This window comes from Rhineura floridana, chromosome 15 (assembly GCF_030035675.1).
Source record: "Rhineura floridana isolate rRhiFlo1 chromosome 15, rRhiFlo1.hap2, whole genome shotgun sequence".
Taxonomy (NCBI): Eukaryota; Metazoa; Chordata; class Lepidosauria; order Squamata; family Rhineuridae; genus Rhineura; species Rhineura floridana.
Window position 1 is genome coordinate 18,911,819 of NC_084494.1, and position 15,232 is coordinate 18,927,050.

The window sequence follows — 15,232 nt, forward strand, 5'->3', positions numbered from 1 at the left end:
AAGCCACTTCTGAAAAGATCCCATCTCCAGTGCCCTCCAATCAGATGGATCTTAAAGGCAAGCCAAGAGCAGAGCCTCTCAAAGTCTGGGCTTGTTTATACAGATATGGGTGATTATTTAAATATCCTGACCCCAAACATTTTGAGGCAATTTAGCAGCACTCCCTATATAACATATGCACACACAGAGACAGTCAGTGCAGGATAAACCAAGCTTACAAGGGAAAATTAAAAGTTTGATCTAGTTAGAACATTTGTCTTCAACTGGTAGGTTAGGATCCACGACTGGGTCACAGCCTGATGTAAGGAGGGTTGCAACAGCAGCACTAGCATCGTCAAATAAAAAATAACATCTTTTAAAATGGATCTTCAAATTCATGTTTGGTTTAAAGGCAATCCCAGAAAAGACTACTGAATTCTAATATACAGAAACAGCATTGTTCTGTACTGTATAACATCAAATGAGAGGTGGGAAAACAGCATGCCTGAATGTTGCTAGCATCACATAGAAAGCTTACATCAGTGAGAAGCCAGTGTAACAAAGTGGTCAGACTGGGGAGATGAGAGAATTAATCCCCATTCAACCAGGAAGCTTATTGGCTTCACCCCAGCATGATCCCGATGCAAACTGTTCAGACAAACCGTCCTGTCCAGCAGGCGTTGTTGACTTTTTGGGGCCTGTGACCACATTTGAAAACTAGAAAAACTGTCATGGGTGCCACACACACACACCACAACTTAGTCTATTGTCTACAACAGAATGCTTCTCTGAAGTCTAATTTCAGCAGTGGGGGGAGGAAAGAGGCATCTGTGAGTACTTATGCACCTGCAGATGCCACGTTAGAGATCCCCGCTGTACAGTAAGGTGCAAGAAGCCTTCCAGAGAGGCATGCGCATGACTTTAGTCACCACACTCCAAAGATCCAGCACAAAGACAGTTGCTAGTTCTCACCCGTCACTTTTCTTGTGTAGAAAGCCCGACTTCTCGGTTCCATACTGCTTGTTGCCTTGGTGCTGGTGGATGCTGTAACCACTGCCAGAGTTCTTTCTGCTGAGGTTTTCCTGAAATTTTGCCAGGAGATATAAAATATCTATCTATAGTTACTCTCTGCACACCAGATGCCCTATCGTACCCTCACAAAGACCCTGCTCAAAATCCTGTCAGGAAGTGACTGATTCAAGGGTTAACTTCTCAAGCAGGGCTGGCTCCAGGATTTTGGAGGCAGCAGCATCCGTGCCAGTTCAATGAAAGCTGGAAAGCATATGCAAAATTAGCAGAGGGATCAGCGCATTATGCAAAATTTAAGCTACGTACAAAGTTCTAGGCAGACTTAAAATCAATCAAAACTTATGTGATCAACTATGATTTCATGAATCGGGTGATGTAAGAACATGAGAAGAACCCTGTTGAATCAGACCATTGCTCTGTCTAGTCCAGCATCCTGTTCTCACAGTGGCCAGCCAGATACTGTACTTATGGGAAGCCTGAAAAAGCAGGACCTGAGCGCAACAGGACTCTCCCCACCTACAATTCCCAGCAACTGGTATTTAGGAGCATACTGCCTCCAACAGTGGAGGCAGAACATAGCCATTGTGGCTAGTAGCTGTTGATAGCCTTGTCCTCTATGAATTTGTCTCATCCTCTTTTAAAGCCATCCAATCTCAAATTTAAACAGAATGGGATCCTGAAGGTCCTGGTTGACCCTCCACTCACTCACTCACTCCCCCTCCCCTCCTCCCCCCTCCCTTCCCTCCCCCACACACTCACACACACACACACACACAGAGCACAAGTGCTCACTGAAAACTCACCCCCTTGTTCTCTAGCTGCAGGATTCCTCGAAGAGAATCACGGATCCGAGTGAGCTGCTTCACCTCCTCTTCCTTCACCTGATGAAGCTAGAAAAAGAGGAAGATGCTAAGAGGCCATGCCGATGCAAACCGCCCAAACTGGACTGGTCCAGTCCATCACTGGAGCTGCAGCAATGACCTCACAACATCATTCTTAGGCATTTGATAATGTGCAGAGTTGTTCTATTAAGCCCAGAGCATTAAAAGGGGTGCAAAATAAGAGCAAAACTTATCTTGTTGTAGGATTATGCAAGCTTTGGGGGTTAATGTAAAACATTTCCATCTGGCAAAAGAGAAGCAGAAAAGGAGAGGGCTTCCTATTAGCTTGCCTCATCACAGCATTGTGAATACACCATACATTTACACCACATGGCTTCCCCTAAAGAACCGTGGAAACTGTAGTCATAGCTACAATTCCCAAATGTAGCTCTATAAGGAGTAAACTACAATTCTTTGGGAGAAGGTATGCACTTGAAAAGTATGCCATGGGTGTGACCTAATAAAATGGGAAAGGATAAAAGGAGGGCTTTTTTTTCAGCCCAAGGGCCACATTTCCTTCTGAGCAACCTTCCAAGGGCCACATACCATTGAGGCAGAGGCAAAAGAGGGCAGCACAGTGAATTTAAATGTTACCTTTGTACAGTAGACTAGTTCCTACACACTCAGACGCCCCACTTTATGCACATTCACAGTGCAAAGGACGCATTCCAGTTAGGCAAAACACTCCAGGGAGGTGCAAAGCAGAGGCAGTGAGGGGTGTGGCCTGGGAAGAGTTTTGAAGGCCAGACAGAGAGGACTGGAGGGCCACCTTCGGTCCCCAGCCTTGGGGTTCCCCACCCCTGTAATAAACCAATGGTTTAGCCAAGAAATGAACAAATGAACGTAGGAACATAAGAAGAGCCTGCTGGATCAGGCCAGTGGCCCATCTAGTCCAGCATCCTGTTCTCACAGTGGCCAACCAGGTGCCTGGGGGAAGCCCACAAGCAGGACCCCAGTGCAAGAACACTCTCCCCTCCTGAGGCTTCCGGCAACTGGTTTTCAGAAGCATGCTGCCTCTGACTAGGGTGGCAGAGCACAGCCATCATGGCTAGTAGCCATTGATAGCCCTGTCCTCCATGAATTTGTCTAATCTTCTTTTAAAGCCATCCAAGCTGGTCACCATTACTGCATCTTGTGGGAGCAAATTCCATAGTTTAACTATGCGCTAAGTAAAGAAGTACTTCTTTTTGTCTGTCCTGAATCTTCCAACATTCAGCTTCTTTGAATGTCCACGAGTTCTAGTATTATGAGAGAGGAGAAAAACTTTTCTCTATCCACTTTCTCAATGCCATGCATAATTTTATACACTTCTATCATGTCTCCTCTGACCCGCCTTTTCTCTAAACTAAAAAGCCCCAAATGCTGCAACCTTTCCTCATAAGGGAGTCGCTCCATCCCCTTGATCATTCTGGTTGCCCTCTTCTGAACCTTTTCCAACTCTAGAATATCCTTTTTGAGATGAGGTGACCAGAACTGTACACAGTATTCCAAATGCGGCAGCACCATAGATTTATACAATGGCATTATGATATCAGCTGTTTTATTTTCCATACCTTTCCTAATTATCGCTAGCGTGGAATTTGCCTTTTTCACAGCTGCCGCACACTGGGTCGACATTTTCATCGTGCTGTCCACTACAACCCCGAGGTCTCTCTCCTGGTCGGTCACCGCCAGTTCAGACCCCATGAGCGTATATGTGAAATTCAGATTTTTTGCTCCAATATGCATAATTTTACACTTTATATTGAATTGCATTTGTCATGAAAGTGCGGTAAATTTGGAAATATTTTATAGGAGAAAGATCTATCAGTGACTTACTGCATGTAAAGATGTAGCTAGCTTCTCAATGAACGGGTACAGGTTCTGAGATGCCTTCCAGCCATCTTGGAAGAAACTGGAAATGTTTTGATGTTTTTTTTTAAATCAGCAAAGAAATGTTTTAAAAAGCAGGGAGAGAAAAAGAACATTGTGAAGTTAGTTTGCACTGCCAGAGATGTACATCTACAGCCCTTTTTTTCCCTAATCACATCTGAAGCAGCTTCAGGAGCGACAGCAAAACGCGAGTGACCAACTGTCATTTAGAAACCAACCACAGGAAGTGATGCAGGCAACTAGCAGGGAAGGAAACGCCAAGCTGGACTTACTTGTGCTGCGCATGATAGAACTTGATAAGGCTCTGCAGAAAGTCTGGGCCTTGCTTCACTTGGCTTTCACTAGCTTTCAGAAGATACTAGAGGAGGGGAGAAAGGAAAGATGGAAATGCTTGGTTGTGATTGAAAGGTACAGATTCTTCAAAATGCCTCAAATGGCGTTCAAATTGTCAGTCAAGTGGCTTCTGTGCAACAGTCTTACTCTCTTGCCTTGCCCCATGGATATAAGGCCAATTTGGGCATATAAGGACAGAAACAAAAGCGACAACCATTGTAGCATCTCAACTTATTTCATCTTATTTATTTCAGATATTTATCTACCAAGTAATTTCTAAGAGGTGTACAACCCCTTTTTAAAATACAGAAAATAAGAACTATTTCATCATAGAAACAGAAAAGTCCCTTAAAACGCCTGCTGGAATAAGAAAGTCTTTGTCATGCACCTGACGTTCAGCAGGAAAGGGGCCTAATCTCAGTCGGAGGAAGCCCCACAGACTTCAGTCCACAACACTGAACGCATGTCTTCTAGTAGCTACAAACCATGCAGCTGAGCCATGGGGGACCACCAACAGATTTCCCCAAAGATCTCGGTACATATGAACACATCGTTTTAACCCATGGGCCTATCGGAGGCCAAATAGAAACTCAGGTCACATCCATACTATACATGTAAAGCAGTGTTATACCACTTCATCAGTCATGGCTTCCCTCTAAGAATCCTGGGAACGGGAGTTTGTAAAGGATGCTGAGAATTGTTTGGAGACCCCTCTTCCCCTCACAGAGTTACAATTCTTAGAGTGGTTTCACAATCAATCCCTCTTCCCAGGGGACTCTGGGAATTGTAGCTCTGTGGAGGGAATAGGTGTCTCCTAAAACTCTCAGCACCCTTAACAAACCACTGTCCCCAGGATTCTTTCGGAGCAGGCATGACTTGTTAAAGTGGTATGATACTGCTTTAAATGTATAGTGCAGATATGGCCTCTGGTCCTTGTGTTCATGATCTGAGCATTCCGGCTTGGATCTCACATTTCTTCCTGCTCACAGGACATTCCTGCTGGTAGAGGGTGGCACCTTTCATCATTTCCCCCTCCAGCCTCTTGTACCTCTGAAAATCTGCTCCAGGAGGTCTTGGAGAAGCATGGGGGAGGGAGGGAGCAAAAACAGAATCAGCAAAAATCACTTGCCTGCCTTTTCTACCAGCAGGATCCTCTGCTAGATCATAAACCCTTCCATCTGGTGATGGGAACTCAAGATCCAAGCATATATTATTAGCGTGCAAGCCATGAGACAGGAATTACTTGCAGCTTACAATGCAAACCCATCACGGGAAGTGATGTAGGCAACTGTTAGGAAACACTGCACTGGACTTCACAGAGCACACACTTGTGTTGTAAATAACCGGACTCAATACGGTTCTGCAGAAAGTCCACAGGTCATCTGGGAAGATGGGTTCAGAAGCAAGTAACAGCCTGATTCCACACAACAGAAGCCAGACTCCATTGCCCAAATAGATTACATTATCACCCACAAGCCAAGACTGTTTTGTAAACAAGCATGGCATGTGCACCACCAATCAGTTGGTCCACCTTTACTGCAACCAAAGAATACTCTCGTGTTTCACTTGGTTGCGAGATCATTTGAAGTCCTTGTCCACCAACAGCAAGACACTTTTTCAACCCTGCTTGTCAAGAGCTATATATGTAAGACCTCTCTCTCTGGAGTTTCTTTTTATTGAATATAGGAACAGCAATAGGCTTCCTTAAGGAGAGAGAAGCGGGATACAAATAACATGAATGAATGGACTGTACACAACTGATTACATCAAATGATGAGCATCAGTACACTGAGCCCCCTAAAGATATAAAATATACACCTGGATCTCCTTAAAACCAAGTTACACACGGGGGGGTAGCCATCCAGGATCTCAGAGGGTCTTAGACCCCTTACTTTTTTTGGAAGCCAGGTCCCAGCAAGGTCCCTATGTCTCCAGCATCCTATAAGCCAATCAGCAAGAAAGGGGAGTGAGAAAAGTCTTCTCACTTGCTTCCTTGTTGTTTCCTGCTGATTGAAGCCAATCAGAGTGAAAGGAGTTCCTGTTAGTTCCTAATTCATAAAGCGAAGTTGTGGAGAGTGAAAAATATGTAACTGCAGATGAAGAAACAGTGAATCCTGATGATAGCATCCCATCTACATCATCAAGTAGTTTGGTAGCAGGAGGAGATAAATGTGTAGACACTGAACTCAGTAATTCAAGCAATATCTCTGACAGTGAGAAAGGACAGTCAGATAGTGACAGTGATAGAGAAACAAAAGGAATCAGTATTGAAGTCTGGCCAGATTATTCTATAATCTTAGAAAGGGGAATAGCTGTGACTATTATGAAGGGACACCATGCTTCTGAATTTGCCACTACATGACTGGTTACACATCAGCAGTATTTGCCCCTCATTGGGGGTTGGAGTTGCTCTTATATTTTCTTCAATCCATAGGTGATCAGTGGACCCACTACATGAACATAGGAAGGGGTCTTATAATGAATCAGACCAGTGTTGTCTACACTGACTGGCAGAGACTCACCAGAGTTTCAGACAGGTTTTCAGCCCTACCTGGAGATGTCGAGGTTGAACCTGGGACCTTCTGCATGCAAAGCAGATACTCTACCAACGAGCTATGGCTCAATGAGTGATTCAGAACCAGATCACCCTATCTAAAACATCAGGCAGTCACAACCAGAGATGGAATGCCAAAGCAGGGTGGGGGACATTATCCCTTCATTCTCAACCTATGAAAAACTCATGCATTGAAACAGCTGGACCTCCTACTAAGAGACTCTGCAAAACTGGCCAGCAAATCTCCGTCCAGCCTCAACCCTCTGTGCTGAGACAAGGCAGGCGAACAGATCACACTATAATCCTGCCAAAATCTCCAATTCAGTTGCTGGAGTTTTCCAGAGGTCTCATCCTATGGGATTGGGGAGATGGGAAAAAGCTAGTTTTTTTTTCCCCGCTACATGCATTAATTCATGTGCCCTTTTATATCTCCATTACTAAAGCACTGAAGCTGATCTAGAATTTTTTTTTAATCAGACACATACATTGCTTTCCATTACAAAGGGCTGGTTGGTATGGGGAGAGGCACTCTGACACATACCTAGGTCCCAAGCTGTTAAGGCAATGTAGAGAAACCTGTGCCCCTCCAGTTGTTGTTGGACTGCAAGTCCCGTCACCCCAAGCCAATGGCCATGGTGGCTGAGGTTGCTGGGAGATGGAGTCCAGCAATATTAGGATGACCCACAGGTTCTCCATCATGGTGTTCAAGTCTTATGAACGTTGCACCTTGAACGTATGAGAACACTAGGAGGAAAAATCATTAGCCCAATTTATAACTAGCAAAGTTATCTTCAGCCTTTATCATCTCGATCACTGCAGACAACATGTAGTGTGCAAGGAGGCACGTTTAAGACTCTGTTTCTTGCAGAGCATGGAAAAGTTACTTTTTTGAACTACAACTCCCATCAGCTCCAGCCAGCATGGCCACTGGATTGGGCTGATGGGAGTTGTAGTTCAAAAAAGTAACTTTTCCAAGCTCTGATGTCACAGTGCATAGTTAAACTATGGAATTCACTCCCACAGGAAGCAGCAATGGCCACCAGCCTGGAGAGGGCTTTAAACAAGGATTAGATAGATCCATGGAAGATAAGACTAACAGTAGCTACTAACCCTGATGAATATATGTTCTAATTCTACAGTCAGGGGCAGTATATTTCTGAACACCAGTTGCAGAAGGGGAGAGTGCTGTTGTGCTCAGGTCTTGCTTGCGGGTTTCCCATAGGCCTCTGTCTGGCCACTGTAAGAACAAGAGCTAGACAAGATGCCCCCCTGGCCTGATCCAACAGGGACTTCTCATGTATTGAAGTTCTTCAACAGCATGAATAATTAGCAGCCATCTGGAATGGGACTACATACCCCAGGAGTGGGGAGACTTTGGCCCTCCTGATGTTGCTGAACTACAATTTCCATCAGCCCTAGCAGGCATGGATGATGAGAGCTGCAGTGCAGCAACATCTGGAGGGCCATTGGTTCCACTGTGCACACAAAGCATGTGCTTTGCCATTGAACTGTGATCCTTTTCCCCAAAGGGGAAAAAATATATATTGTTGCACAGACATTTGTGGCTGCAATCGAAGGGCAGCATCCAGGCCCCACCTGCTTGGTTAAATCATACTAGATCTTGTGAGAAAGGGGAGGCGTTTTGCAGAGTTGATAGCTGAACTTTATACCCGCTTACTTGGGAGCAAGCCCTATTGAACCCAATGGGAGTTAACGTCTGAGCAGAGATATGTAGCACTGACTTGTAATACTGAGAAAATTCCATCCACCCTTAATATTCATGCATGCATGATTCTTTTCGGGGTCCTATGGAGCAGTGAAGCTGGTGAAGGGCCATAAGTTCAGTGGTTGGGTACATGCATTGTATGCAGAAGGTTCCAGGCTCAATTCCTGGCTTCTCCAGGTATGGCTGGGAAAGAAGACTCCTGCCTGAAACCCTGGAGAGTCGCTGCCACTCAGTGTAGATGATATTAAGCTAGCTGAACCAATGGCCTGACTCTGTATAAGGCAGCTACCTACATTCCTAAACCCATTTATACATTTAAAAAAAATAGGATGGCTTGAACCAGAGAGGCAGAGTGAGCACATGCACATTGGGCACACTCAGTGAACCCCCAACATTTCCATGTTGAACTGATAGGACTGAAATAGGTACGTACACACATCTGACTAAAAGTGCTTACAAGCAACCTTTTGGGAAGGTCAAGGTATGCCAGAGATATTGTGGGCAGGGGCAGCATATGCACCCTTGTTCCTCCTTCCCAGTTTAACCCCCTGCACCTTCTTGTGAACACTGGAACAAAGCTCCTGATTGGGCAAAATGTCACAGAGAAACAACGGAAGAGCAAATCAGCAGGGCTTGCTTCAAATGTCAAATATTGAGCCATTGGGCGATTCAGAGAAATCTGGCAAATAAAAGACTAGATGTTCCTCGGAGCAAGACATCATGTTTCCAAATAGCCTACATTTATTCTCTGTCCCCAGACTACTTGCTCAGCAGAACTTTATAAATCAGTGGAAGGCAACAGTAGTTATGGGTAGGGGGGATAGGGTTGCTTTTCTTGCCAATCCTGCAGCTGGTTCAATGCGTCAAGAGGCTGAAGAATGGAGGATTCAGAGCGCCGTGCCAAGCAGAGCTAGATAGACAGCACTATGTTACAAGAGACAAGTTGAGGCAATGGATTTGCCAAAGTTAACCCCACCAAATGGTCTGCACTTTCATTCTGCTGCAACACCGTAACAAGGGCTAGGCAGAACAGAGTTGGACCTAGGGCCAGTAGCGATGTGACAAACTCAGAAGAGCAGGGTACCTTCATGATAGTCACAGCCACACCCTCCCCCTCTGCTGGGTTGAGAATGAGATCTTTGTTAATGCCTTCTCCCACAACAACAGACATCCCTAGGAGCCAATCAGCATAAAAGGGGAGGCTGTGCATTAGCTACTGAGAAGAGTCTTCTCAGTGGTTGCCTCAACTCCTTTCACTCTGATTGGCTCCAATCAGCAGGAAAGGACAAGGACGCATGTTAGAAGATTCTTCTCAGTGGTTAACACATTCCCCTTTCAGGCTGATTGGCTCATAGGATGCCGGAGACATAAGGACCCTGCTCCCAAAAAGGTAAGGGGTCTAAGACACACACACCCAAGACCCCAGATGACTACATCTCTGCCTAGGGCAAAAGTTAAGATGGAAGTGGGCAACTTTCAGCCACAAACAAGTCCCATGTTCTGGGCACTAAAGTTGGAGGTAGTGGGTCTTCAGGGTTACAAAAACGACTACTTCAGGGGTTACCAAATTGTGGTCCATGGACCGCCAGTGGTCCATGAGCTTCATTCAGGAGGTCTGTGGCACATCTGCACTGCATATTCATCCTGATTTTAATTGTATTTTCATTGCTTCTTTTATTTCTTAAATTGTATTTTATTGTATTCATAGGGTCGCCATAAGTCGGAATCGACTTGACGGCAGTACATTTATTTTAGTTTAAATTCTATGGAACGCAAACTGAAATACAATAAACTACAATCTAAGAAATAAAAGGAGCAATAAAGATACAATTAAAAACCATACAGCATTCAGCACAGCATGTTAAAAATGCTGAAACAGGCAGAAAAATCATGAAGGCTGCAATCCAATACACACTTACCTGGAAGTAAGTCCCATTGAACTCCATGGGGCTGACTTCTCAGACATGTATTGGATGGCAGCCTAAGTGGTCTACAGTCTTCAGGTGGTCCATGGGGAAAAGCGTTTGGGAACCACTGTATTAGGATCTTGCTGCAGGTGCTGCTTGTTTATAACTCACTCTGCCCAATGGATAAGGTTTTATTTTTAACTCTGTGGCTGGCAAGTAATTAATGGAGCCAGATCAACCATTAGAACATAAAACTACTCTATATATTGACAAAACCTCAGTGAAGAAGCAACCTTTTAAATTTAGCATGAAAACCGAGTCATAGAGAAAGGGACAGAGCTCAGTGACAGAGTGCATGTTTTGCATTCAGAAGGTCCCACGTTCAGTCCTCCAAATCTGCACATGGGCTGTGAGAGGCCGCAACCTGAAACACTGAAGCGCCGTTGCCACTCAGTATAGATAACAGTGACCTAGATGGACCAAAGATTTTTGACAGATTCTTATATTCCTACTCGACCAATCAAGTTCCTATCAACCATCCTACCTGTGTGGGCTGCTCAGAGGCTGCCCTCCCAAGACCGCGACAGCCCAGATCAATGACTTGGTCTCCAGCCCCACTGCCTGAGAGAGCAAACTGCAATCTGCCCTTAAAACTGAAGCTGATGAATGACACCAATGAATAGATTCATGCCCAGAGACTTTTAGTGCTGATCTGTTACTGTCCTGGAGGAGGGCACCAGGGTGCAGCTTTTAGGCAACAGGACAGGACATTAAACTCTAAATAGATGCCTACTTCACTAGATACACTACACATGCTTCATATCTTTCCCCAACTGTTGCTCCTCTGGCACAGAGCTGCAAGCTACAACGGAGTGCTTCCATGTGCTATTATTTATTTAACAGTGAAGCTATTCAAAAGGGATGACTCACTCGCTGGCTGAGCCCCAACCATTCCACAGAACCAAGGGAGGGGGAAAAGCCACACAAAGGAAGAGAAGCTGCCACCCGCCCAACGCTGGAGAGCTCTTTTAACCCTTTCTGGAAAACCCAAACCTTCACAGCCCACGAGCAGCCAACAGTCGGTCTCCCCTTTCAATTTCTCACACAGTGGAAAATCACACAAATGTAGATGGCCAAATGCCCCTAGGGAGCCAAAACTCACATGTAACTCACTGACATGTAAACACTGTTGCCATGAGTGCTAGGGATTTTTTATTCCCACCCAATAGTTTCAAGAAACATAGCACTGAGAGGTAGGGATGGGGGAGAATATTCGCCAAATCGGATTTATTACCGGATTTTGACATAATCTGACAATCCGCATTGATTTCAGACCGGCATTGATCTCTTGCAACGGATCGCAGCTGTCATCAGCACGTTTTCCCCCAAAAAAATCAGCTCCGAGTTTTACATTATTGTCTTCATAGTCAGCTTTCCTCTAAACTGATGCATTCTTAACTCAGTGGAACAAGTGCCTAGAGCATAAGCATTTTCATTAAAAATTATGTCAATTTTTTTTACTGGGAAAAACAGCAAGTCGGCAATTGTGCAAACAATCGAGAACAAAAAAATGGTGGATTGGTACTGAAAGACGGACTGCCAGAATTCAAACAGATAGGAACCAGCTACTGAACCCCATCCCTACTGACAGGCCCCATAGACAAAATGATCAAAACCTACTGCACACCCTCATAAAAACATAAGACCAGCATGTTGGATCAAGCCAATGGTCCATCTAGTCCAGCATCCTGTTCTCACAGTGGCCAGCCAGATGCTCATTATGGGAAGCCCACAAGCAGAACTTGAGCGCAACAACTCCACTCCCCAATTATGAATCCCACCAACGGATATTCAGAGGCATATTTCTTCCAACAGTGGAGGTAGAACATAGCCGTTGTGGCTAGTAGCCATTGTATGCCTTCCTTGACTGCCCCAGCCTTCCTTTATAGCTTGGAGTTTGGAAGGGGCAGGGATCATCTCTGCAGTTGCACAGTCAGTAGCGGAGTGGCAAAAGGGTCCCTTCATGCCATGCCCGCATCTAAGATTATACAGTAAACTGAGCTTTCAGTCTCTTACTTTGCTGGAGTTCTCTTGAGTGATGAATGCAGGATGAGGGTTCAGCAAGAAGAATACAATCATAGCTTCCATAAGACTCTTCGCAGTGGCTAATACATTTCCCTTTCATGTTGATTCATCCATAGGACATTGGAGACAAAGGGACCCTGCTCCCAAAAAACTAAGGGGTCTACAAACCCCCATGACCCTGGACACCTATACCCCTGGTTGCACTGAGTTTTTGAGTACATAGGACTGGAGTTCTTAACCTGTGGTCCATGGACTTCTGGTGGGGGGTGTCCATGGATGGGCTTCAGGAGGTCTGTGAAATGCGTGCAAAAAAATTTTTTTTTCAATGCAATAAAATAAAAGGGGAAGTTTTCATCCAGAGGGCTGCATTCTTTTATGGGTAGCCTTCCAAGCACCACATGCTAACGATGGGCAAGGCCAGAGGCAACAGTGACCAGAGGCAAAAAGTGGACAGAACAATAGAATAGGATGTTTGCCTTTGCACAGTCAACTGCATTCCTGCCATGCAAAAGTCAAAGGTTTACACTCACAAACACACTTAACTCTCCAGCCAAAGTGAGACTTCCGGGAAGGGTGACTTAGCCTGTGCCTGCTTTTGAGACGGGCTCCTGCCTCAAAAGAAGCTTATTCAGATATATCAGTCAGTTTTTTCTTTTTTTTTGACTGATTAAACTTCTCCCGGGTAGGGAGAAACGAAGAGATTAACCTCAAAGCCTATTTTTGTTGGGACGACCAGATCTCATTAATTTATGGGACGAGGTCCAGCCGACGAAGGTGGGACGGATTTTCAACAGCAAGCTCTATCTGATAAAGCGAACGTTCACCTTATCTTCTAAGAGAGAACGCACTAACAGGCAAGCACCCTTCTTTCTATATTTTTCTTTTATTTGACTTAAATTGTTGCTGTTTAAAAGAGATTTGCCAGATTGATCGGCTTTTGACATCTCACTGGGGAGCCATAACTTCTCTCTGCTACGCACTAATTAATAGCTTATCTCTGTTTTTGTTGCAAAAAGCTGTCCTGGATTTGCATTCTAAAGATATACACAGAAGAGGGATTTCTATTCCAGATTTTTATTTTGAAGAATATTATATTGTCTGAGACTACTCTCTTTTTGGTCTATTTTTTTTTGACGAATCTGTTTCCTGACGACTGCCATTAATTGTTTCGATCCTGGGAACTGCATTTTGTTTACTTAACTATGGAGAGATAAGGCTGTCTGCTCTGTTTATACTGTGATGTCACCAAGTTTGGAGTATTAACCCAATTGTTGCTGAAATAAGAAGTGGTTTTCCTATATTTTTCTTTTAAAATGGCAATTAAGAAAGTGGCTGAGAATCTGGAAATAACTATGTTTCAGAAAATAATGGATGAGATTGAGATAACGAAACAAAACCTGCGACAGGGTTGTAAGGAGCTGAAAATTGAATTGAGTAAAATGACGCAGGAGATTAAAGATATAGGGGTCCCTGTGAGAGAGGTGACCCTGGAAGGGGTCCCTGTGAGAGAGGAGACCCCGGAGATTGGAACAAACGTGGAACAGGAAAAAGATTTGGAGTCTATGGACTTTAGAAATAAAATCTATTGTTTGGAGACACAGGAGATTAAAGACATAGGGGTCCTTGTGAGAGAGGAGACCCTGGAGACTGGAACAGGGTTCCCTGTGAGAGAGGAGACCCTGGAGACTGGAACAGGGGTCCCTGTGAGAGAGGAGACCCCGGAGATTGGAACAAACGTGGAACAGGAAAAAGATTTGGAGTCTATGGACTTTAGAAATAAAATCTATTGTTTGGAACTCAATGTTATCTCTGAAGAAATTAATGAAGATTCTAGAGATAAAGTTATCAATGGCATGGATAATCTTCTGGACTGGAATGATGTGATGGAGCCCAATATAGAGAAAATCTATGGAATTAACTGCAGCCATGTGACAATGGAAAAACTTTCAAGAGATGACCCAGTGTATTTTGAAAAAAAGAACAGAGATATGATTTTACAGCAGTATTTCAGCAACCTATTCAGAATGGATGGCAAGAAAATATTTGGGATAGAGGTAATTCCCATCAGACTCTTACTATATGACTATGGCTTTGACAGCAAGATTATTATGGAATACTGATAATGGAAGATTGGATATCGAAATTACTGGACTTAACAAGACTACTGAAGATGGAAGATGGAAAATGGAACTAATAGGGATAATAGAATAATGGCTACTGAAATTACTGAACCTAACAGATTCTGATGTGATGGATTAATTGAAATGTTTATTTTTACTATGGTTATGACAATAAGATTATCATAATTAGTAATGAGATGGATTAATCGATATGCTTATCTGGAAAAAAAAAATTGATAGATATATTTCTTAAAGAATTGAAACCTCTCTTTGACTTTTTGTGGAAAGAATAAAGTAATGTTTATGAGATTTGATGATTAAGTAAGATAACTATTGGAGGAAAGTGATTTTATAATATGACTTAAGAGACAGGATTGTTATATATTATAGACTTATAACTGATCTGATCTTTGACAAATGGGAAGTCAATATTTTACTCTTTATTTTTTATTTTTTATTTTTATTTTTATTTTTTTTTTTTTGTTTAACTATTTTTGATTTTGTTTTTTGTCTTTGAATGTTTTATGATTTCGTCTTGTATGTTTTATGAAAATTTGAATAAAAATTATTGAAAAAAAAAAAAAAAAAACTCTCCAGCCAAAGTGGATTAACAAACAATCCTACTTCCCAGGGAACTCTGGGAATTGTAGTTCTGTGAGGGGAACAAGGATCCCCCTAACAACTCCCCACACCCTGCACAAACTACAGTCCCCAGGATTCTTTGGGGGAAGCCCTAACTGTTTAAA

The 15,232-nt window shown here is 43.6% G+C and overlaps 1 protein-coding gene across 2 annotated transcripts in view; it reads right to left on the reverse strand.

The window, feature by feature from the left end:
- The window catches only part of ASAP3 (ArfGAP with SH3 domain, ankyrin repeat and PH domain 3), a 96,023-nt gene that overhangs the window by 34,249 nt on the left and 46,542 nt on the right, over positions 1–15,232 (reverse strand). For both annotated transcript variants that reach the window (XM_061596661.1, XM_061596662.1), the window contains exons 7-10: positions 4,034–4,119; positions 3,708–3,783; positions 1,812–1,898; positions 952–1,061 (exon numbers count right to left, since the gene is read on the reverse strand). In XM_061596661.1, coding sequence (XP_061452645.1) covers positions 952–1,061; positions 1,812–1,898; positions 3,708–3,783; positions 4,034–4,119 — 359 coding nt within the window. The remainder of the gene's footprint in view (positions 1–951; positions 1,062–1,811; positions 1,899–3,707; positions 3,784–4,033; positions 4,120–15,232) is intronic.